Source organism: Balaenoptera acutorostrata, chromosome 2, assembly GCF_949987535.1.
Source record: "Balaenoptera acutorostrata chromosome 2, mBalAcu1.1, whole genome shotgun sequence".
Lineage (NCBI taxonomy): Eukaryota > Metazoa > Chordata > Mammalia > Artiodactyla > Balaenopteridae > Balaenoptera > Balaenoptera acutorostrata.
The window spans coordinates 135,011,037-135,034,176 of NC_080065.1; the positions used below are offsets into that span (position 1 = coordinate 135,011,037).

General features: G+C 55.2%; 1 protein-coding gene and 1 non-coding gene across 7 annotated transcripts; both read left to right on the forward strand.

Annotated features, from left to right (window-relative positions):
• Nucleotides 1-2,132: 2,132 nt before the first annotated feature.
• SLC6A7 (solute carrier family 6 member 7) lies at nucleotides 2,133-22,390 on the forward strand. 6 transcript variants are annotated; one of them, XM_057541804.1, is made up of 14 exons: nucleotides 2,133-2,332; nucleotides 7,054-7,237; nucleotides 8,929-9,060; nucleotides 9,196-9,430; nucleotides 11,109-11,247; nucleotides 12,571-12,705; nucleotides 13,619-13,722; nucleotides 13,845-13,969; nucleotides 14,653-14,765; nucleotides 15,097-15,228; nucleotides 15,721-15,820; nucleotides 16,012-16,112; nucleotides 16,691-16,858; nucleotides 20,611-22,390. In XM_057541804.1, the coding sequence occupies exons 1-14, from the start codon at nucleotides 2,300-2,302 to the stop codon at nucleotides 20,818-20,820; spliced, it is 1,911 nt and encodes a 636-aa protein (XP_057397787.1). In that variant the 5' UTR covers nucleotides 2,133-2,299; the 3' UTR covers nucleotides 20,821-22,390. The 6 variants fall into 6 exon arrangements, with proteins under 6 accessions (XP_057397787.1, XP_057397788.1, XP_057397786.1 ...); XM_057541805.1 differs by having other exon boundaries at nucleotides 17,056-20,703; XM_057541803.1 differs by having other exon boundaries at nucleotides 16,691-20,703.
• On the forward strand, nucleotides 18,608-18,769 carry LOC114238663 (U1 spliceosomal RNA). The gene has a single exon (XR_003623974.1). It is a non-coding gene; the product is annotated as a U1 spliceosomal RNA (small nuclear RNA).
• Nucleotides 22,391-23,140: the final 750 nt, after the last annotated feature.

A 23,140-nucleotide genomic window follows, 5' to 3' on the forward strand; every position in this document is an offset into this window, starting at 1 on the left:
TGCCTCTACTTCACAGGGTGATTTTCCAAGTCCTGCCTCCTCTGGGCCTCAGTTTCCCCTTCTGAAAGGCATGGGCCTAGACCCATTTGTATTCAGAGCCCCAGTGACAGCTGCTGATGTTCAGTGGTCACCCCATGATGTGTCTGAGAAAGGCTAAAGTCCCAGCCCTGTTCCCTTCCCTTCGCCTAGGGCTGGCTCCCTCCAGGGCTGGATCTGGAGGAGCAGGTGCTGCTGGGAAGAGGCCACAACGAGGCTAGTCTTCCAGGGCTCCTGAGCCAATGCCTCGCCTCTCCTCCCTGTTCCCATGGTTCTCTCTTCCTTCCTTAGTGTCTAATGAAACCCACAAGCCAACGAGAGGGAGTGGTTCAGCAAAGCTGCCTGTCCTGTAAGAGGTGTGGTGACACACCCTGGGGGAGAGGAGAGGTGGGTCCTGCCTGGGCCTCTTAGCTTTTGCCTCTCCCCAGGCACGGCCCCAAGGCCCTCCTCACCTTATCTCCAAAGCTCATAGATTCAGTGATTTGTGACCTTGGGCATACAACTTCACTCCTTCAAGACAGTTTCCTTAGGTACAAAAGGGGGACGCACAAACTTGTCTTTCTAGGCTGTTGGAAAGAGCTAAAACTTAGATATTGGATGTGAGCTCATCTAATGCACACAGTAGGGCTCAGTGAATGCCCCTTCCCTTTACATTCATGGCCAAGGGGCTCCTTCCTCCTGGGTCTGGAGAGTCCCTGCCTGCCCTGTGAGGCCAGGCTTAAAGGAAGGAGCAGCTAGGTGGGACCTGGGGAGGAGAGGTCCAGCCAGGCCCTTTATCCAAGCCTGTGCTCTGATTTAAACCCTTCCTGCCTCCTGCTCCAGGGATGGGAGGGGCAGCAGACACTTGATCTCATTCTGCCCAAAGGCCTCCCCATGTTGGCTGCTGGTAGGGCAATGCTATGAGTGTCTGAACTGGGACACTTTTGAGAGTGAAAGGAGCATGATTTGTAATGTATATGCTGGGCCCACTAGCAAATACTGGTTCAGTTCCACAAACCAACGCATATGATCACTCTAGCTAATCATTTCCCATCCTAGCTGCGGGCTCACTGTACCCTTACAACACTTTGAGAGGTTAGCCAGGCCCAAATTGGCTGATGGCCCACTTTACAGATAGGAAACCATTAACATTCCCAAGGTCATACTGCTGGGGACAGGAACCCAGGTGCTCATGATCTAAGTCACAAACCATCACAACCATACAGTGGCACTTGCCGTGTCCCTTCTCCTCACCCCAAACTCCCTGTTTCACTTTCATCCCAAGGAAACAGGCCTGTTCAGCACCACTACTAGCCCGGAAGGTCCATGAGGCCTGACTCTGTCACTAGTGTCACTCACTAGCTCTGTGACCTTGAGTGAGTGACTTAACTTCTCTGTGCTTTGGTTTCCTCTTCTGTAAAACAGGGATAATAACATCTCCTCCAGGTCACTGTGTTGAGAAAAATAAGACCTAGCCCAGGATCTGGCACACTTTAGGTGCTCAATAAATATTGGTAGAGTGGATGATTGAATAAATATCTGACTATCGGCTGTTCATTTGTTGGCGAGAGTGGACAACACACAGTGGGTCCATAAATGTTAACTGAGCTCCTATGATGTGTCAGGCTCTGTGCTAAATGTTTTCTATGCACAGTCTTCCTGGATTCCTCACATCCTTGTAAGGGAGGTAAGATTCTTGTCCCGATTTTCTAGACAGAGAATGGCAGCACAGGGAGTTTAAGTAACGTGGGCAGGGTCACAGAGCAAAGAGGAGGTACAGAGATGCTGGAACCCAAGGCAGGGCTGTTACCGTCCATGTGCATGGCCTGCCTCCCTCATTGCCCATCTAGGGAAAGGGAGGCCCAGAGAGGGCAGGTTACTTGCCCAAGGTCACGCAGGGGACAGTGGCAGAGGCCTGGAGACCTCCGAGGGTTTCCGTTGCGGACCCCCCTCCCCACGCGCTCGGGCCCCTCCAATTGGCAGCTCCGCGTGCGGGGGCGCGCATCCCCCTGCTGTCAGTCAGTCAGCCCGTCTGTCTGTCTACGCGGGCGCAGCGGTGCTCCCCTCCCCAGCCTAGGGCGCTGCGCAGGGAGAGGCAGGGCGTTCGCAGCGCCCGGCAGCCGACGGACGGCAGCGCCTCCTCCCGCAGCTCCCCAGCCGGTGCTCGGGAGTCGCCGAGGCCAAGGCGCTGCAGCCGGCTGGCGGCGAGATCTCTTGCTCCCTCGCTCGCTCTCTGCGCTCAGGGAAAGCCCAGCCGGGAAGCCCCAGAGACCCACCCTCCAAGATGAAGAAGCTCCAGGGAGCTCACCTCAGCAAGGTAGGGCACGAGGGCAGGGGCGCACCTGAGGGAGGGGTGCGGAGGCCCGCCCCCTCTCGAGCCCCCTGGGAGGGTGGGAGAGGGCACCTGCAACCGGCTCAGGGCTCCGGAGGAGGCCGGCAGAGCTGGATTGCAGGGAGGGGCGGGGTCACAGCCTGCATGGGGTGGAGGGTGGCCTTCCCCTTCCGGGGGTCCGGATGCAGTGTGATGGGGCCTGGGGTTCACTGGGCCAGGTCCTGCGAACAGGTGTCTCAAGCCACAGGAGGCACGAGGTAGGGGTGCTGGGGCCAGGCACCCGCCCCTCCCCAGTACCCGGGTCCAGTTCCCCCAGGGGCTGATGTGGGGGGGGGGTGGGAGATGTTAGAATAGGTGAGACAGCCTTGAGCAGGACTGGTCGGGGGTGGGGGCTTGGAGCAGGTCCTCATCCGTGCACTCTGCGCTGAAGCCGGCAGGGGGGCCCTGGTTTCCGGCCAGTGCTCCTGCCCTGCAGTGCCCACCACCTGCTCCCTCCCCACCCCCTTCGTTCTCCTGGCAGCTTTGGCTTCCCTGCTAAGACCCCAGGCTGCCCCTCAGCAGGGCACGAGGGAGGCAAAGGCAAGGAGGGAGGAAATGGGAGACCCAAGGGCTATGGAGGTGGGGTGGAAGCTGGCATGAGAGAGAAGGCCAAGTCTATGTGTTCCTGGAGCCCTGGGCCCAGAACTCAGCCCCTCCCCACCTTGTCCTGTGGGATTGGACCTGCCAGCCAAGTCACATGTATGTGGAGAGGGAGAGTCTCAGGGGAAGTTTTCTAGCTTTTGGCTTAAAAGTACCAGTCTTAGCCAAGGAGTCAGAATGCCTGGGTACTGTTTCTACAGATGCCACTTACCCTGTGACTTGGGGCAAGTCTGTTCTCTAACCTGGACCATTGCTGGTCCATCCCCAGTGTGTAGCACCAAAGCAGGCCCCACAGTCCTGGGGGCGGGGGATACTGTGAACTCACAGCTGCTGGTGTGGTGGACGGTCCCCTCTCCCGCAAGACCCACCGCCACCATACACTCGTTCAAGCTCTCTGCCCTTGGGCAGCTGAGCGTGGAACCACTGTGATAAGTGGGTCCTTTTTGTTTCCCGACATAAGTGACTTGTTGGGGTCATTTGTGGGTCTTTTGGGTCTTCTTGAGTCCAGCCCCTGTTCTTTTCCATCCTACTCTCTCCTCCTTCCTCTCTCTTCTCACAAGAGCCCCCGCCCCTCACTGGCACAGGGCCACTCATTATGTAAATAGCCATGTTGTATGAAGCCTTAGCTCAAGTAATCCTCCAACAATTTTGGGCCCTAGGTCTTATTATCCCCAATTTATAGACAAGGAAACTGAGGGGTGCAGGTTACTGTTTTCCTGAAGGTGGGCTGAGCCACCTAGGGCCAGCAGGGTAGGGGTGGGACCCCTGGCCTCAGTGTCCCCTCCCTTGGTCTCCAGGAGAAGGGGGTCGGGGAGTGAGGAAGTGCCAGCTACAGCAGTGTTATTCAGAGGTGAGCACGGGACTGAGAGTCAGAGGTCTGAGTCCTGGCTTTGCTCGGCCCTTAACTTGCTGTTTGACCTTGGGCTCACCCCTTCTCCTCTGAAACTCACTTTCCTAATCTGCACAATGATGAAGTCAGACTCCAGATTCCTACTGTCTCTCTCATCCTGAAGGAGGTATGAAAGCCTTGGCTTGGGAAGTCGTACCTCTCCCAGCCCTGACACTGCTGGTGACCTACCTCTGTTGGCCCCTAAAAGAGGGGGTGTGGTCTGGCAAACTCAGATGTGTGTTCCTGTGTGACTCTGGGTGGAGAGTGGGGGGATCAGGGGTGGGAGCCTCACACCCAGGCAGAAGTGTGAAGCAACTCATCAAGCTTCCAACCCTGCCCCATTGATTTTGTCGTTTTTCTCTGTCTCTCAGTTAGTTCTGTCCTCTCTGTGCCAGCCTCCTGGGATTTACCGCATGGTGGGGTTGGAGGCTCCATGTGGGCTTTGGACTGGCTCAGCTTTGGAGGACCCCATCCCCTGTTCCTGGAGCAGGAGCAGGCTTCCCTCTGATTGGGGGAGGAGGGGACGGAAGAGCTGGCAGCATCCTGCTCTTGGAACTCTTGTCACCATGGAAACAGAGAGCCGGGACTGCTCTGTGAACATAGAAAGGGCAGCAACTTCTCAGGGGGGATCAGAGGAACCTCATTATCAGGGCCTCCTGCCAGCTGGCCTGAATGGGACTGGTGGGGGGGGGCGGTCACAGGGTGACAGGTCTGCCTCGCCACCCAATACTAGGGGCCACTGTCAACTGGCTGCTACCCCATCCCTCTTGGAGTTCACCTGGGAGGGAGTGGTTCCAGAGGGCTGATGCTCACCCAGCTGGAGAGGAAGACTTGGGGAAAGGGGCATCAGAGGGAAGGGGTGGGTTTCATACAGGTCTAGGAGCTGCTGCTATCCTCACCCCAGCATGTTTGAGATCACAGCTAAAGAACCACCAGCAACGTATTTGTTTCAACCCTTGGAGCCCAGTTACTTGAAAAGCAGCTTTTTCATGCTCTTCATCATTGTCAGCATCACCCATAATCATGCCAGGCTGCCCCCATCACCACTGCCCCTCTGCCCAATAGCCAGCCTCAGGCAGGATCACCACCATGGTTGTCACTATCACTGAGAGCCCAATGCTGTTACCACATTTCTGCCACCTGAGCCCGTTGCCCTAACCGTGTCATTGCAGCCGTGTCATTGTCACCTCCAGTCCTGTGACACTCGGACTCTCCTTTCACATCCTCATCCCAGCAATGCTCGTATGACAAATCCCCAGCAAGGTTTCCTCTGTCACCTGATTTGTGTGCAGACACCTACTTGCGCTGGTGCCAGGAAGGGCAATTTTAGGGGATAAAACAAATCGGGTGGTAGCTATTTGCTGAGTCCCAGTGCTGGGATCTGATCTGGTCCTCGACCACTGTGGTGAAATCTCCTTGATGAATCTTGCCTCACAGATCATCAGAGCCAGAAGACTATTAGCTAAAGATTATCTAGACTTGCATTTCTGCCAAGTATATCCCGACATCCTAGCTCCTTGAGACACTTTTTCTTAAGTAGAATTGGAGAATACTGTCTGTTCTAGTCCCTACTTGGAGAGTCACAGCGCATATCGGTCCATTAAAGGATCTGACAAGTCCTGCGGCAAAGAAACCTGTTTTACCTTGTGATAACCCAGCTTTCCCCAAACTTTTTTGATTCAAGAATCCTTTGTTCCACCAAACATCTACAAACATTTCAAGTGACGTGTTTTTGGAATTAGTGATCTATCCAATCCCTTCAGTGTCCATATGGGGAAACCAAGACTCAAAAGAGTCTTTCCTAAAGTTGCACAGTGAATTGGTACAGACCTGGGACAAGAATCGTGGTCTCCTGATGCCCAGTCCAGTGGAATCACTGTTTCCCCACAGTTGTTCCTCAGCAGTAAGCAGGAGGGTCCTTTCTTCTCTCTGAAAACCATGAACAAGATTTGATAATGGGCCTTCTTTGCAGCTCCGTCCTCCTCTGCCATGGGGCATGGCTTTCAGAGGCAAGCAGAAAAGGTGTAGCTGCCCCTTTCTCCTGCCCCATTCCTGGAGTCACTTCTGGGAACTGCTGTCTGAATTTTAGATAGTCATCCTGGTAACTTTGGGCTTCCTTCCCGGCCCTAAGCCTGGACAGCTCATGGACACACTAACTCATCTCTCGGGCCAGGGTTCCAAGCACCTGGAGGAAGGCCTCCATTGCCCAGCCCCAGCCTGAAGGGAGAATGCCCAGTGGACTTCCCTGCCCTCCTTAAATCACAGGAGGGGACCTTAGGGACAGCTGGTTCCCATTCCCCTCTGAGCATGCATCTTTCCTCCAGAGACAGGAAGATTACAACTTTCTGAGGCAGACTGGGGCTTCAGTAGCTTCTTCCTGCTTATGAGCTAAAATTCACAGTCCTCAGTAGGCCTTCTTGAGCCACACAGCATAAATCTAAGCCCAGGGGAGCCCACATTCCCTCCATGCCCCGTCCTTTCTATGCTAAGGGGCCCCACTTCTTCCTCTTGTCCTCCTGTAACTGCCTTTCCTGAATACACTCCAATCTAGTCAGCTGCACATGCTCCAAACTGCCAGTGTCTTTCTTAAAATATGGTGCCCAGAATGGAGTAGAAGAACTCCAGCATTGGGTGGTTGAAGACCTGGGCTTCAGCATCAGGAAGCTCTGGGCCTGAGACCTAGTTCTCCCACTAGCCAGCCTTGTAAAAACTGTGGGTGTGTCATAATACCTCTTTGAGCCTCAGTTTCCCTTAGATGAGTACTTAGCTCATAGAGTTGTTCTGGGAATGAAATCAGGTAATGTGAGCGAAATGTTTAGTGCAGTGAGTGCGTGGTAAGTTCTCACACATGGTAACTGTTATTAAGATCGTCGTCGTCGTCGTCGTCGTCATCAAAATAGGACCATCCCTTGATTGGACCTCTGTGTTAGCCACACTAAGATCAAGGTGGCTTTCTTAGTGCCTGAGCCACCCTGCTAGTCCCAAAAGTTTGTAGTCCCCTGAAACCCCAAGGAGCTCCTGCCTATTAACCTGTCAGCCGAGGTGAGAGTGGTTGATTATCTGAACCAATAGGGTTCTTTGCACTTAGCCCTGTTTGATTCCATATTCTTATTTTGGGGGTCCCAGTTCAACCTGGCCTCACCTTCTCCCTCACCCCTTTGGTCTCTCTTACCGGCAGCCCATCATCCCAGACCTGCTGATGACCCCCAGTGACCAGGGCGATGTAGACCTGGACGTGGACTTTGCCGCAGACCGGGGGAACTGGACAGGCAAGCTGGACTTCCTGCTGTCCTGCATCGGCTACTGTGTAGGCCTGGGGAACGTCTGGCGTTTCCCCTATCGAGCCTACACCAACGGAGGAGGTATGGGCCTGATGCCTGTGTAAGGGGCATCTAGTCCAGTGGGCCAAGGCTCAGGGTGGAGTGAGGTGTTAAGTGGCCTTGGCCACTGTCTCCTATGTGACCTTGGGCTGAATTAGTTGGAAGCAGTGCCCTGGGGCTGGAAGGGGGAGCTCACCCTGCCGTGTCCCTTTTCCTTTCCGAGTCCCCTCCTTCCTGTCTCATCCCCAGCATGGATACTCGCTCGGGTCTCTCGACAGGCCCTGGCGCTTCCTGGGCCCTGAGTGATGGGCAGAGGGGGCTGCCTCTGCTTCGTGATGAAGGGCCGTGTCTGCCTGTCAGTGATCACTGGGCTCTCACTCTTCTCCCCACCCTCCTCTCCCACCTCACCTCCTCCGGAGCCTCACTCCCTCCATCAGTCATTCCTGCTCTTGAATCTTCAGTCTAGCCTCCTCTCTTGTTCCTTCCATTCACGCTGCAAACACAGCATCTCTTCCATCTTAAACAGATTCTCTGTCCCTGCCTCTCCATCAAGTGGCTGTTCTAAGTCTCATTAACAATAGCTGGGGTTAGCACTCACCATCGGCCAGGCCCCAGGCTCGGTGCTCTCCAGGCCTGTCTCATTTAACCCTGATGACAACCACCTGGGTGGGCACCGTCTTGATGAGGCAGCAGTGCTTGGAGAGGCCAAGTTCCTTGCCCAAGGTCACACGATGGGGATCCAACATTCCACCCCAGGACTATCGTCTCCAGAGCCAATGTGCTCCCACCAGCACTGTGTCTCCTCCCAACTCTACCAAACTCCTTAAAGAAGCGCATATTGGCAGAGCGACAGAAATCCAAGTAAAACTAGGTGAAGCAAGGACGAGATGAATTGGGATGACTGGGAAGTGTGGGACGAGTGCTGACCTCCAAAGCTCCAGGAACTCAGGGATGTCCATAGTTGTCTCTGTCCTCCCTCTCCCTGGTTCTGATGCTTCTTCCCTCTCTGTGTGCTGACCTCCTTTTTCCCTGGACCAGGCTTCCTCCTTACAGGTGGGTCGGGGGTGGCCACAGACAACTCTGGAATGACTTGCTTCCCGGCACTGCTCTCTCTGAATGAATCTATATAGAATTGCAGGGAAGGTATCTAATTGGCCTGCCTCGGGATGTGTGCCCAGGAAGGGGTGGGCAGGGGTTGGCTGGTGTGACTGGCAGCACTTCCAGAGCCATATGGTGGTGGGCAGTCCTGTAAAGGAGCTGGCTGCTGATATGAGAAGAAAAGGGGAAGGGATGCTGGGCACACGAGACCATAGGAGGCAGCCACAAGCATCTGAGGTGGCGCTGGGGAGAGGCGAGGGGCAGCAGACTGGAGCCATGTTCTGCAGGGCATTGATTTCTGTACTGAGGGGTTTGTACTTTCTCTGGCAGGGAATGCACTTATTCATTCACTCATTTGTTCATTCATTCACTCAATGTCTGCTCTGAGCCCAGTCCTGGCCTGGGCGCTGGGGCTACAGAGGTGAGTAAATCCCGGCCCCACCTCGGCCCCTTGGCCCTCAGTGATCTCCTGGCATAAGAGAAGACAGTCCTGCAGTGCCCAGCCCTAATCCACGTGAGAAGTGGTGGTGCCTGCCAGTCAGGGGAGGGGCGGGGCGGGGCTAGAGCTGGCCTTTAGGGGGAGCCCACCCCCAGACCCTCCCCACCCTCCCTCCTCCTCCTCCTCCTCCTCGCAGGCGCCTTCCTTGTGCCCTACTTCCTCATGCTGGCCATCTGCGGCATCCCCCTCTTCTTCCTTGAGCTCTCTCTGGGCCAGTTCTCCAGCCTGGGACCCCTGGCTGTCTGGAAAATCAGCCCCCTCTTCAAAGGTGAGGCTTCAGTGGGGTGCTCTGAGCCTGAGGGAGGCGGGGAGGTTCCCGCCACAACCTGTAGGCAGAGAGGGAAGTGAAACCCAGGAAGGGGATGGCTTCCTTGGCCTGAAGGCTGCCCGCTGCCCCGCCCAGGTGCCGGCGCAGCCATGCTGCTCATCGTGGGCCTGGTGGCCATCTACTACAACATGATCATCGCCTACGTCCTCTTCTACCTCTTCGCCTCCCTCACCAGCAACCTGCCCTGGGAGCACTGTGGCAACTGGTGGAACACGGACCTCTGCCTCGAGCACAGAGGCTCCAAGGACGGCAACGGGGCCCTGCCCCTCAACCTCACCAGCACCGTCAGCCCCAGCGAGGAGTACTGGAGGTCAGGCCCCCGCCGGCCCAGCAGCGGTCAGGGAGGGACAGAGGGCAGGAGTGTGCCTGTGTCCCCAAGGGGCTCAGCATGCACCTCAAAGGCCAAGCTCAGGTGCTAGTGTTAGGCGGACTCTGGGTTCTAATCCCAGCTCTTCACCTGGCCAGCTGTGTGACCTTGAACAATTTCTTTTGCTTCTGATGCTTTATCTTTGAAGTGGGTGTGCTAATAGTATTTGAAGGTTACTGTGAGGATTAAAGGAAAGAAAGCATATAAATTGTGCTGCCCAGCCTGGTGGATAGTGAGTGCTCAATAAATGCTAGCTGATAGTAATGATGCTGATGATAACAGTAATCGTCAACTTTTGGAGCCTCAGTTTCCTCCTCTGCTCAAGGGGGTAATAAGAGTCCCTGCTTCACAGGATGGTATCAGTATCAGTCAGTCAGTCACTCATTCGTTCTTTCAATCTGTATTTATTGAGTACCGACTGTACTAGTGGGTAAGGCACTTAGCAGAGGCCATGATCATACAGGACCATCTCAGGTTAGTCTAACAGGAGAGAGAAGACTATAGGAGAGTAAGGGGTTGCTATGAGAATTATGCAGGTAATGCAGGTAAAACCCTTAACACAGTGCCAGGCACATTGCAAACTCCTGTGAATGGTGGGTATCAAAAGGGCATCGCTGCCCATTGGCTTGTCCCAAAGTCCCACTTTATAGCTGAGAAAACAAGGCCCAGAGGCTTGCTCGGTACTTACTGGCAGAGGCAGTACTGGAACCAAGGCCTCCTGATCCCTGATCTTGTTCTGGAACATTCCAGAGTAGCCTTGTTCCTAGGTAGGGACCATTAGTTGACCAGAGGACACAGACCAGATACCCCCAACCCTTTACCTGCAAAAGGCTGCTCTTAGGAATTTTCCCCCAAATGAGCCCCATGTCTTGAAATGTTTTAATCTCCAACCCTCACATATTACATGGTCCATCCGTTTATCCATTTAAAGTCCATCCAAAGTGTCTGCACCTGCTGAGGAGTATGTCTGACCAGTGGGGAAGGGCTTGGGTATGCAGCTAAAAGCCAAAGAACATGACATGGTCACTGGCAGCTGCCAGGTGTCTCCATGGCAACGCCGTGGCCCACTGCATCAGTTGGGGAGCAGGCAGGAAGCAGACTGGCACTCTCACAGGGCTGAAGGGAGTTGAGTGAGTGGAGGGACTTTACAGAGGGGATCCACATGGAAAGGTGAGGCACCAGCAAGAGGGACAGCCATACCACCCCTGAGGCAAGGAGGCAGTGTTACCGGAACCAGGGGAAATTTGAAGCCTTGGAGGAAGGGCTGCCCAACAAAAGCTGTGCTATAGAAGAAGGCAGTCACAGCGAGACCCTCTGATGGTGTGCATGCATGTATGCATGTACATGTGTACACATGTGTGTGCAAATACCCCAACCCATCATCTAGTCTCCTGCTGTTGCCTCCCATTAGCCAGACCCAGATGGAAATTGAAGAGGAAGGCAGCCTGCGTGATGGGGTCTGTAGAGGCCCACCTCGTGGGTGCTGAGCTGGTCAGAGAAAGATGGAGAGGAATCAAATAGAAAAAAGCCAAGATAGTCTCGCAGGCTGGCCACAGCTTTACTCCATGTCTGTGGAGCATGGCAGGGTCACCAGAGGACATTCAGACCTTGTCTCCCACAGCCGCTACGTTCTCCACATCCAAGGCAGCCGGGGCATCGGAAGTCCTGGGCAGATCCGCTGGAACCTCTGCCTTTGCCTGCTGCTTGCCTGGGTCATCGTGTTCCTCTGTATCCTCAAGGGTGTGAAGTCCTCGGGCAAGGTGAAGCTGGGAGGCCCCGGAGGCTTGAGAGGCTGGGAAGGGTGAGGTCTTCCTGAGGAGGCAGGGTGTGGACTGAGCCTGAGAGGATGAATGGACTTTAACTGGGAAGAGGGGGTGAGAGAGTGCATTGAGACTGGGGGAGGGAGGCACTGCCTGAAGAAAGATGTGGAGGTGAGCTTGGATGGTGGCTAGGCTGGCTCACTAGACTAGAAACACGCCGAGAGCAGGACCTATCTGTTATTCAAGCTTCTTTCCTAACCTAGTGCTTGGCACTTTGAAGAACCTCAGCAAGTGTTCATTGAATGCTTGGAGGGTGGGTATGAGTGACGGCTCTTTGAAATGCAAGCGCTAGAATCCAGTTGTCACACTCAATTTGAAAGTCTAGAGGGTCTGCTTCAGGCATGGCTGGATCTAGAGGTTCAGTTGGAGTTATCAGGAATGTCGTTCTCTTGGTGTCTCAGCAGTACTTTCCTCCAGATTGGCTTCCTTCTCAGGCTACATTTTTCATGAGGTTGCCCCTAGTAGCTCTAGGCTTACATCTTACCTGCTTAGTGTTCTCCCTTGCCCCAAGTTTCAAAAATCCTAGAATTGAGTCTCACTGGATACATAGGTCTTATACCCATCCCTGAACCAGTCACCATGGGCAGGAGGGTGGAGTGCTCGGCTTGGCTGGGGCTGGGAATGGAGTCAGCGCCAGGTGGGAAAATCAGGCGACTGTTATCTGAAGAAGGCCAGCTAGATGCTGGGAAGAGAAAGCCGCAGGCACCCGTTTTAGGTTATGAAGGGCAGGAAGGGCCATAAAGCTGTTTCAGAAGGACTTGGAAACCTTCTGAGTGGTTTACTCAATCATTTATAAATTAGAACTTGTCCCTCTGCAAAGTGCTGAGAGACATTGTCCACGAGGAAGAGAACCCCTAAAAGTAAGACTAGAAAGACACTGTAGAGACCATTAGAAAGCCAGGAGAGGTCATCGTGGTGCAAGCCAAGACAGCGAGGGGCTTGAGACTTGATGGTGTCTGCTGAGGGCAAGGCTGGAGGTTTGGGAACAGGCAGAGACGGGGCAGAGGGGAGTTTGGGCGTGTCCAATGTCTGATGACCATGCAGGCTGGGTTTGCAGGGGGCCTGGACCAGGGTGCAGTGGAGCTGGAGAGAGTGGAAGGGTGGGAGCAGCCTTGGACACAGCAGTGATGTGTGGAGGGAGTGAGGGAAGGAGAGAGAGCACGGTGGCTCGTCCCAGCTTGGGTTGGGCAGGTGAGTTGGTAAGATGGGGATTTGTGAGAGGAGCAGAGGAGAGGGAAGGTCACCCCCCTTACTGTCTCTCAGGTGGTGTATTTCACGGCCACGTTCCCCTACCTCATCCTGCTCATGCTGCTGGTCCGTGGAGTCACCCTCCCAGGGGCCTGGAAGGGCATCCAGTTCTATCTCACCCCTCAGTTCCACCACCTGTTGTCTTCCAAGGTGAGGCCCTCAAAGCCTGCGTGCGGAGAGAGGAGTGAGGCTGGCGAGTGGAAAGAGGGCTCCCTGGGAAAAGAGGGGGTGGGGGGGAAGGATCTTCCACATGGTGAGCCCCCTGTACCAGGCGCTTTGCTTGGCACTTTCCTTGATTATTATTCACAATCCTATGCAGTAGACATTATTCTCTCATTTTACAGATGAAGAAGCTGAGGCGCAAAAGAGTTGGTGATAAGCTTAAGGTCACATGACTAGGGAGTTGGCAGAGTTGGGATTTCCACCCTGATCTGTCTGACTCCAAACCCCAAGGAGGGCATTAGTAATAATAATAGAAACAACAATGGTACTGACACCTAACGTTTCTTATTTGTTGATGGATGGCTGTGCCTGACCCTGCTCTAGCACTTTGCATGTATGTAGTTACGTAATCCTTACCACCACCCTATGAGGGAGGTACTGTTCCTATCCCCTCAGTACAGACGAGGGTCCTGAGGCCTGGAGAGGAGATGTGGCCTGGCCAGGTTACACAGATAAAAAATGGTAGAGCTGGGATTCAAATTCAGGTCCCTCCAACTCTAGGGAGGAAGTAAAGGGGTTACAGGGGCTTATTGTCAGTATGCATCTACTGAAAATTTACATGAGGCACTACTTCCTTCAAAACCGGACCAAGCTTAGAGAGTATCTCCTAGATCCTGGATGGGGAAACTGAGGCCCGGAGAGGGGAAGGGATCTGTGCAGGTCCTGCAGTGTAGTGTCGGAGCAGGGCTTGCTTCCTGCCGCTGTCACTCGTGAGCCAGGCTCGTCACCACAGCATCCCTGGACCTGTCGACCGGCTCTTGCCCCACCTCTTCCTCCTCTGGACACCATGGGGTGCCAGCCCCTTCTCTCTGCCCTCCATCTGCATCCTTTCCTGCCACAGGTGTGGATCGAAGCTGCTCTTCAGATCTTCTACTCCCTGGGTGTGGGCTTCGGGGGGCTCCTCACCTTTGCGTCCTACAACACGTTTCACCAGAACATCTATAGGTCAGGGCTGCCTCCCAGACCCCAGGGGCTGGAGTGGGGAGGAGAGTGGCTGGCTGGGGAGAGCCTCGTGGGTGAGGGCGTGGCCCGCTCACCCTGGCCTGTGCCTGGACTTCTCCTGGCAGAGACACCTTCATCGTCACCCTGGGCAACGCCATCACCAGCATCCTGGCTGGCTTTGCCATCTTCTCCGTGCTGGGCTACATGTCTCAGGAGCTGGGTGTGCCTGTGGACCAAGTAGCCAAAGCAGGTGAGGAGGCTGCCCAGCCCTGATGGGTGGAGGGTGTGTCGGGGACAGCTGGGCTGGGCAAGTTGACATACGTGTGGCCCAGCAAGGTTGTGGATGGGTATGTCGTGTGCGTGTGCGTGCACACGAATGAATGTGTCTTAGCTGCTCTCTGGGTGTCCTAGAGCAAAGGGATGAGTGTACAAATGAGTGTGTGTCAACCTGTGTCTGGAGATGACTTTCTGTAGGAGATTGTCTTGTTTTGTCGCATCTTAGGAACTTGCCTTGCTTGTCCAGATGAGTCACAACCTGTGTGCAGATGGCTGTGCAAGTTCATTGAGGGTTTGAATGATGTGAATCAGTGTCTTGTGCCAATGGGAGTGTCTGAGTATGTGTGTTCGTGGAACTGTCTGTGCAAATGATTGTGTACAGAAGTGTATTCAAATGAGGTTTTCTATTTGGTCTTGTGTTACCTCGTGTACTCATTATTTCATTTATTTTATCAACTTGTGTTTATGGAGCACCGACAGTGTGCTGGCCTGTATCCTAAAAATTAAGAAAGTGTTGGAAGTGTGCAGTGAGTGTACATCTCTGGGTCTGGCTGAACCAAGTGTGCCCAAGTGGGTGTAAGCGACCATGTGCGTTTGAGTACGGATGTGGGACCCCCGCGTTCCCCAGACTGCTGACCCCGTGTGCCCTTGGCCCAGGCCCTGGCCTGGCCTTTGTCGTCTATCCACAGGCCATGACCATGCTGCCTCTATCGCCCTTCTGGTCCTTCCTCTTCTTCTTCATGCTGCTGACTCTTGGCTTGGACAGCCAGGTGAGCTGCTCCACGCCAGTGGGGGTGCACCTTGTGGTGTGTGTCTGTGTCTCTATGCGTGTGTATCTGTGTGTGATGTGTGTATCTATATGTGTGTCTGTGCGTGTGTGAGATGTATGACTGTGTATCTGTGTATGTCTTCGTGTGATGTATCTGTGTGTATGGTATGTGTGTGATGTGTACCTGTGTGATGTGTCTGTGTATATCTATGTGTGTACCTGTGTGTGTATGTGTGGCGTGTGTGTATCTGTGTCTGTGGGATGTGTATCTGTGTGTGTTTGTATGTATGTGGTGGGGACAGAACTCTGACCACCCCCCTTCTCCCCCCAAGTTTGCCTTCCTGGAGACCATTGTGACAGCTGTTACAGATGAGTTCCCGTATTACCTGCGGCCCAAGAAGGCTGTGTTCTCAGGGCTCATCTGCGTGGCCATGTACCTGATGGGGCTGGTCCTCACCACGGATGTGAGTGGTGCTGCGGGGTGGGCAGGCCACTGGTGGGCAAGGCTGGGGCACACACCTGCGGCACCGTCTCTGGCCAGGCCAAGCACTCCCTGATCTACCTGCTTCTTCCTCCTTGGGAGGAACCTAGTCCACCCCAGGCCCTCTCTCCCAAGGGGCAGCTTGGCCTATGACCCAGAGTCCTGACGTTGGAGTCTGAAAGACCTGGGTTCAAGCCTCGCTCCTGCATTTGCTAAGTGACCTCAGGACAAGTGGTTTCACCTCCCTGAGGCTGTTTTCCCACTGATAAAATGGGGTCTACATCTAGGCTTGTTGTGAGACTCAAATCAGATGATGTGTATAAAGGGCTCGGCAGGCAGACAGCAGTCACGCTGTCATCATCTTGCCCTCCCCGCCGGTCTGGCTGCTTCCTGCTCACTTCCTGCCCGGGGAAGGGGTGGCATCAGGGAGAGAGGCTGGGATGAGGGGACCCCAGAGCTGCGACTTGTGTTCCAGGGGGGCATGTACTGGCTGGTCCTTCTGGACGACTACAGCGCCAGCTTCGGGCTAATGGTGGTGGTGATCACCACGTGCCTCGCTGTCACCCGGGTGTATGGTGAGAGGGGCCATGGGAGGCGGAGTCAGGCTCCCCACCGTGGGAGAGTGGGAGTCTACCCTGGAGCCCCCCTGCACTGGGTTCCTGGTCCCGAGGGCCAGGGTTTCCGGTGGGGGCAGCTGGAGTGGAGGAGGGGCTGCTGGCGCCTGTGGGGCTGCGGGTGGGACCATTCTCCTCCTTCCCCTGTGCAGGCATCCAGAGGTTCTGCCGGGATATCCACATGATGCTGGGCTTCAAGCCGGGCCTCTACTTCAGGGCCTGCTGGCTGTTCCTGTCCCCGGCCACGCTCCTGGTAACCGGGGGTGGGAGGGAGGGCTGCTGGCTGGGGACTCAGGGCTGAGAGCAGGGCCCCTCTGGGCGTCCAGTCTGGTAGGACTGCCCTGGTCCACGGTGGACCTCTGTCGGGGCTGAGGGATGGAGCGGGCATCGGGATCCTGGTCTACTCCCCTCCCCCTTGATGCCCCCAGCTTTTGTAGCTGTGCTGAGCCTGGTCCTGCGTTTGGCTGGCAAAATGAGTGGGGCTTTCTCAGGCCTCAGAGCCTTAAGGCTGGGGTCAGAGCAGCTCAGGGGTAGGCCGTCTCAGGAACTAGGGCGCCTCAGAGCTGGGCTGTCTCAGGTCTTGGCGTTGGGTCAGCTTGGGGCAGGGCTGTCTGAGGACTTGCAAAGGCTCCAAAGATGGACCATCTCAGGTTCTGGTACAGCTTAGGACTGGGATATCTCAGAAACTGGGTGGTTCTGGGCTGGGCTCTTGGCCTTGGGATGGCCCTGGGCTGAGCTATCTCAGGCTTTAAGGTAGCTCAGACCTGGGCTATCCCGAGCCCTGGGCCATGCCTGAGGCCCACTTTGATGCTGGGAGCCCCCCACCTGCAGGCCCTGCTGGTGTATAGCATCGTCAAGTACCAGCCCTCAGAATATGGCAGCTACCGCTTCCCAGCCTGGGCGGAGCTGCTGGGCATCCTGATGGGCCTGCTGTCCTGCCTCATGATCCCAGCCGGCATGCTGGTGGCTGTGCTTCGAGAGGAGGGCTCGCTCTGGGAGGTGAGTCTGCCCCACCCCTGCCTGCTCCCAGCCCCCCAACCTGTGGCCCTGCCCTGGGCCCAACCTCTAGAACAGAAAACACGTCTGCTCCAATACCTTTTCCAGGGCCTGCAGGATTCTTTTAACTGGGAAGAGCATTTTTTTCTAACCAGTAGCCTGGGCTATGAATCAGCTCAGATCTGCTTGGTCTGTGGCAGGCTCTGGGGCCGGAGTCCTGTCCTGTGGCCCCTCCCACCACCCGGGGCCCCTGGCAAGGGAGGGGCACAATCCAAAGACCATGGATACTGGCCAGTGCCCACGTGTCTTGGGGGAACCTGAAAGGACAAGGGACTTATCCAAGGTCCCATGGTGAGTTGGGCAGGGGTCAGGACGTGAACTCGGGTCGCTAGCTTCCCTGTGGAACTCAGGGTCAGAAGCAACACTGAAGGACCCCAGGCGTGGGCTGTCACCCTCCTCCGGTGACAGGGAGCCCTGCCCACGGCCAGGGTTTTGTGGAGAGACCCAGAAAGCATACAGAGTGCAAGCTGTTTGGTGTGGGATTCTGCAGGCTCGGAGCGGGGGAATGGGGACCCTTTGTGGGTCAGTGGACATGCTGGGATGCTGTGCAGCTGCTGGAGATCCACCCCCTCTCTGAGCCTCAAGTGCCCTCTGTACACTGAGCCCTCCATTTCTTCTTTTTTTTAAAAATTTTTTAATTTAATGTATTTTTTTATAGAGCAGGTTTTAATTATTTATCTATTTTATACATATTAGTATATATATGTCAATCCCAATCTCCCAATTCATCCCACCACCACCCCCCCACACTTTCCCCCCTTGGTGTCCATACGTTTGTTCTCTACATCTGTGTCTGGGCCCTCCACTTCTGAGGCCGTGGGTGTGGAGTCCTCTGGTGGCAAGAGGCTGTCATAGTGAGCGGAGCTGAGTGAGCCTGCTAGGGCCCAGAGACCGCCTTGGGACACACACACACACCATCAGAGGTGTGCTGGAGCCCCTAGTACTGCTCCATGAGAGCTAATTGTTAAATATTCAGGAATACCGGGACCCAGTTGTTAAACCATTGAGAGCTTGAAATTGACAAGGGTGGGGATAATTACAACAGTGAGATTGGCTACAAATCAGGGCTCCTGTGCCCCTCCACCCATCCCCAGCCTGCTAACCAGCTCACTACTGCCCAGCCCCCTACCTCATACACCTCCACTGTTCCTTGGCTGTCCCTTGCCCCACCTTCCAGCTTCTGGAGGGAGGCTCAGAGCCCTTCCCTGGCAGAAGTGCGCTGTGGTCACACTGCGCAGATCACAGGGGAGTCCTGGAGTCCAGCCACTGCTCTGCCTCCAACTGCTGTACGACTTGAGGCAAACCCCTTTCCTTTTCTGAACCTCAGGAGCCCCACCTGTGCTGCTAAAGGAAACTTGTCTCCTTGTTGAGAGCCAGGGTGTCTGCGAAGGGAAGGAGGAGGGCTCCAGCTCCCAGGAAGCTCATGGTTCCCAAGCCTTGCTTTGCCTCCCTCCTGTCCTGCTGCCACCGCTGCCCACAGCCAGGCGGAGGGGACAGGTTGTTGGGGGATCGGTGAGCCCCACAGAGAAGTCATTGCCCCACTCAGGGGTGCCACCTTCAGAGACCAAGCTTCCCAGCACTGACACACTAGGATCGGAATCCTGGGTCTGCCACTTGCCAGCTTTGTGACCCTAAGCAAGTGAACGCACCTCTCTGAACCTTGCTTTCTCAGTCCTTAAAATGAGGACGGTGATCCTTACCTGTCAGGGGAGATACCGTGATCACAAAGGTGGTTCTGCAGTGCGCGGCTCATCCATTGCACTCTGATGTGCTGATCCCTGCGATTTCCCCAAACGTGGGAAACCCGACTGCAGAATTTGTAGTAGTGGGGGACTGCGTTTGTGCTTTCCCCTAAAGAAAAAAAAAAAGAAAAAAAATGAGTACAGTGATAACTGCCCGTATGGTTGCTGTGAGAAGAAAAAAAGCTCATCAACGAAGTCAGTACTGTGACAGGCAGAAAAGCAGGGTATTTTTAAAGTTCAGGATGGGGTCAAGACTGCCTGGATTCAAATGCCACACCACCGCTTCCCACCGGTGTGACCTTGGCCAACTTAACTAATGTCTCTGAGCCGTACTTTCAGACAGCATCTGTGTGTGGGGCGGTGGAGGTAATAATAATACCCCTCTCATAGGGATAGTGCAAGGATTAAATAAGCCCATACTCAGCACAGAGCTGGGACCCGGTGAGTGCTCAGTTCTAAGCTGGAGGGTTCTCACCTCAAAATCAGGGGTGATTTTGCCCTCAGGGCACCCTTGGCAATGTCTGGAGACATTTTTGATTGTCCTGAGAGGGTGGGGTTGGAGGGGGAATGCTACTGGCATCTAGAGGTCAGGGATCCTGCTACACAGGGTTCAATGGGCAGAACACCTCCTAGGCCACAATGTCAGTGGTGCTCTCAGGTTGAGAAACCTTGGTCTAGGCACTAGTGTGCAGCTGTAAACAAATCTAAGTCCTTAAATTCAGGGAGCTTGTATTTTAATGCGGGAGACGGACAATAAACAAACAAACACATGAAGGCAGTGGTAAGTGCAATACTTAAAAACAAAACAAAACCTAACAAAACCAGAGTACAGGAATAGAGAGTGATGGAGGACGGTGTTCTGGCCAGGGTGACCAGGGGAGACCTCTCTGAGGAGGTGACAGAGACCTGACGAAATCGCCAAGGTGATTGGTTTAGATGTCTAAGCGGAGAGCATTCCAGGCAGAAGGACAGTCAGTGCAAAGGCCCTGAGGCAGGAGGGACTGGCACATTTGAGGTCAGCGAGACTGGATCAGAGGGGGTGGAGAGAGAGTGGAGGGAGCCAAGATCACGAAGGTAGACAGGGGTCAGGACATGGCGACCATGTGAGCACTTTGGATTTCATTCCAAGTGAGATGACAAGCCTTTGGCAGGTTCCTGAGTGGTGGGATAACATTGCTGTCTATACACTTTAATGGGCATCACTGTGCTTTGAGTATAGAGCTGTGCTAGGCCCCACGCTAAGGGCGTGGCACACATCATCTCCCTTGGAATCTACACCCAGTAGGCTCCACTTAATGTTGGTTGTCTCCCTTCATTGAAGAGTTTGGGGCTCTTCTCCCTGGCAGGGCAGGCAGAGGGCTTGGGGAATTTGGTCTGAGGAAGACAGAACCTTAGAATGTCCAGGCTTAGTCATCACCTTAGCTCCCTCCTTCCATGGAAACTGGAGCTTGGAGAGGGAAAGGTCAGACATTTGAGTCAGACCCACCATGGCCACTCTGTCTCCATCTTCCCAGTGCATGGCTCTCTCCCCAAAGCTCCCAGCTCTTCAGGACTCAGCATTTAGGGGAGGGACCCAGAGTGGACTCCTGGACTGCCTGCCATGTAACCATAACAACAGCCACCATTTACTGGGCCTTACTCTGTTCCCAGCACCCTGCTGAGTGCTTCGCCCCAGTGCCTTCCTAACCACCCTTTGAAGGCATCATGATTCCCAAGTTACAGATGCTGGAAGCAGAGCTTAAATTCCGTGCCCAAAGGCCACCCAACTTGTGAGTGGCAGTGCAGAATTCTCCCCAGGCATGTGACTCACTCCCTTGGGGAAGTGACAGTGCCCCCGCCCTTTCCCCGGGTTGTTGCACAGACTAATCCAGGTGACGCGGTAAATGTTTTGCCGGTGACCCTGGAAGCAGTCCCTGAGCCCTGGTTCTCAGCCCTGTGGTTGCTCTGCTGCAGCGGCTCCAGCAGGCCAGCCGGCCAGCCCTAGATTGGGGCCCGTCGCTGGAGGAGAACCGGACAGGCATGTACGTGGCCACGCTGGCCGGGAGCCAGTCCCCCAAGCCACTGATGGTGCACATGCGCAAGTACGGGGGCATCACCAGCTTCGAGAACACGGCCATCGAGGTGGACCGAGAGATTGCAGAGGAGGAGGAATCCATGATGTGAGATGGGAAGCAGGCAGACAGGAGGCCCTGCCGGCCCCCAAGGGTTGCCACGCACCCTCTGGGGTTCTGAGAGGCCTGAGGCTGCGGGAGGTTGCCATGGTGATGCCGGTCCCCAGAGCAAGACCCTCTTTGTGGCCTCTGCCTCTCCTAAAACCTCTGTCTACTCCCAACACACACACACACACACACACACTCAAAGCTGAGAATGAGCCAGCTCAGCCCTTACTTCACAGATGGACAGACTGAGGCCCAAGGTCACACGACAGAAGGGACTGGACCCCAGGCCTCCTGACCAGCCAGCTCCCTTTCTCATGTGGCAGCTGGTACCACCCTCTCATCTCTGTTCAGGGCCCAGTCCCTTCTCTTCTCTTGGGGAGCCTGCCCCATACACTTAAACGAATCAGAATCTTGAGCTGGGCAGGGACACTCAGGTTGTCTCGAGGCCCATGAGGCCCCGGGCATCAAGGGTTATCAAGTCAAGTGGGAGAAAGATCCCTGTGGGTTCACGTGTGCAGGCCAGGTTTCCTGAAGGAGGTGGGACCTGAGGGCCCTGGAGGATGGGCAAGTTTGGAGAGAGAGAGAGGAAGAGGACGGCAGGGTGGGGAGGGCCTCTGGCCACGGCATTGATCCAGCCAAGGTGTGGAGGTCAGAATATAGCCCCCTTCTCCTCCCCCGGGACCAGGAGGCGGCCTGGGGAGAGACCAAGGGTGAGTGAGCGAGGAGAGCGGGAGAGTGGTGGGAGGAGCAGGTGTTACCAGGTTACTAAAGGATTCAAGTGGGAATGAAGATTGATGGGGACGGGGAGCCAGGGACGTGGGCGGGCAGGGGATTTGCATGATCATGTGCTTTAGATAGAATATCCTTCTGGCTCAGTGTGCAAGGTGGAATAGAGGGAACAGGGTAGAGGCGGGAAGCCTGCAGAGGACAGACCAGAGGGGCTACTGCCTGAGCTTGGGTATTAGGAGGGTGGAGGGAGGGAAAGAGGGAGGACCCCACAACTTCCCTCTCTGGACCCCATGCCCTCTAGTGTGGGGAGCCCTGGGCATGATTAGAACCGGGGAAGGGAGGGAGGTGCCTGACCTGCACTGTGGAGGTGGGAACGAGGGGTCATAGTCAGAACCCAGGGCCCCTCTCTTCCCTCCTCCCTTGTCCTGGCGGCCCTCACTGTTTCCTCCAGCTCCAGGCACTGCTGGGGAATTGGCCTTGGCTGTGGACGACCAGGCCACTAAGAGACTCGGAGGTGGTCCACACATATGGCTGTCTGGTCCCAGCGCTGCCCACTCTGCTTCAGTACGCGGGTCCCTGGGCATGGACACGAGAGTGGAGGCAGAGAGCAGAGGGCAGGTGACACCCCAGGCCTGTAGCCAGAGACCTTGGCATCTTCAATCCCCAGGCTTGGGAGGGGCTGCCCTGGGGTACCTCCTTCCCTGAGAGATGAGGGTGGGGTGGGAAAACGCCTGATCAGGTCCCCTGCACATGGCATCCTCCAGTGGGGCAGGGTGGCCTGGTGCAGCTGTGCCAGCCCCTGTGCCCTCTCTGCTGGTGTTTCCCCAACCCATCTGTGTTCTGTTAATAAACGCCAATGAAGTCATCTTTCTTACCCTGTCTCCTTACTGCTGAGAGCCACGAGGTGGGCAGCACAGAACTTTCTGGTTCCCATCGGACAGATAAGGGAACTGAGGCTCAGCTGTCTCCTTTCCTGGCCCACCTGGCTTCTGACCCTAGCTTTGCCATTTCTCCGTGGCAGTGGTCGGTGGGTGGGGCTTAGAAAGGATGATGAAGATGAGGAAGGCCCTTAAAGACCACCTAGTCTCCCATTATACATATGGACAAACCGAGGCCCACCGAGGGGAAGAGACTTGCTCAAGGTTACCCAGCAGAGACAGGCAGAGCTGGGGACAAACCAGGGCCCGTCAGCCATCTCCTTTCCCTGGCCAGCTGCCCTCCTTCCCTCCCCAGCTCTTTCCCAGCCTTACCTGCAGTTGCAGTTGGAGCTCCAAGAGTAGAATTGGGAGGAGCCAAGACTTTCCCAGGCCGGAAGAATTTCCTGGTTCTACCCACCCCCACCTGGCAGGACCTTGCCAATATAAAAGGGCCCCAGTGCCTTTCAAATGCGAGGCCCAGGTGTTTGCAAAGGCTTTGAATGCGGGTGGAGAGGAAGGGCTGCTGCATATTTCGGATATTAATAAATTTCCCCTAACAAAGGGCCAGGAGCCCCTCCTGCCCCCCCCCTTTGTTTGGGGCTCTAGGTGGGGGAAGAGAGATGGGTTTGCTAATTTGCAGAGGATGCAGGAATGGCCTTCACAATTCAGAATGCTTCT

Bases quoted from the DNA above. Each gene is read 5' to 3' on its own strand.
- SLC6A7 (XM_057541803.1), top strand. From the start codon at position 2,300: ATGAAGAAGCTCCAGGGAGCTCACCTCAGCAAG. The intron at 12,706-13,618 runs GTGAGGCCCTCA...TTCCTGCCACAG, and splicing joins ACCACCTGTTGTCTTCCAAG to GTGTGGATCGAAGCTGCTCT. The intron at 16,113-16,690 runs GTAACCGGGGGT...CCCCACCTGCAG, and splicing joins TGTCCCCGGCCACGCTCCTG to GCCCTGCTGGTGTATAGCAT.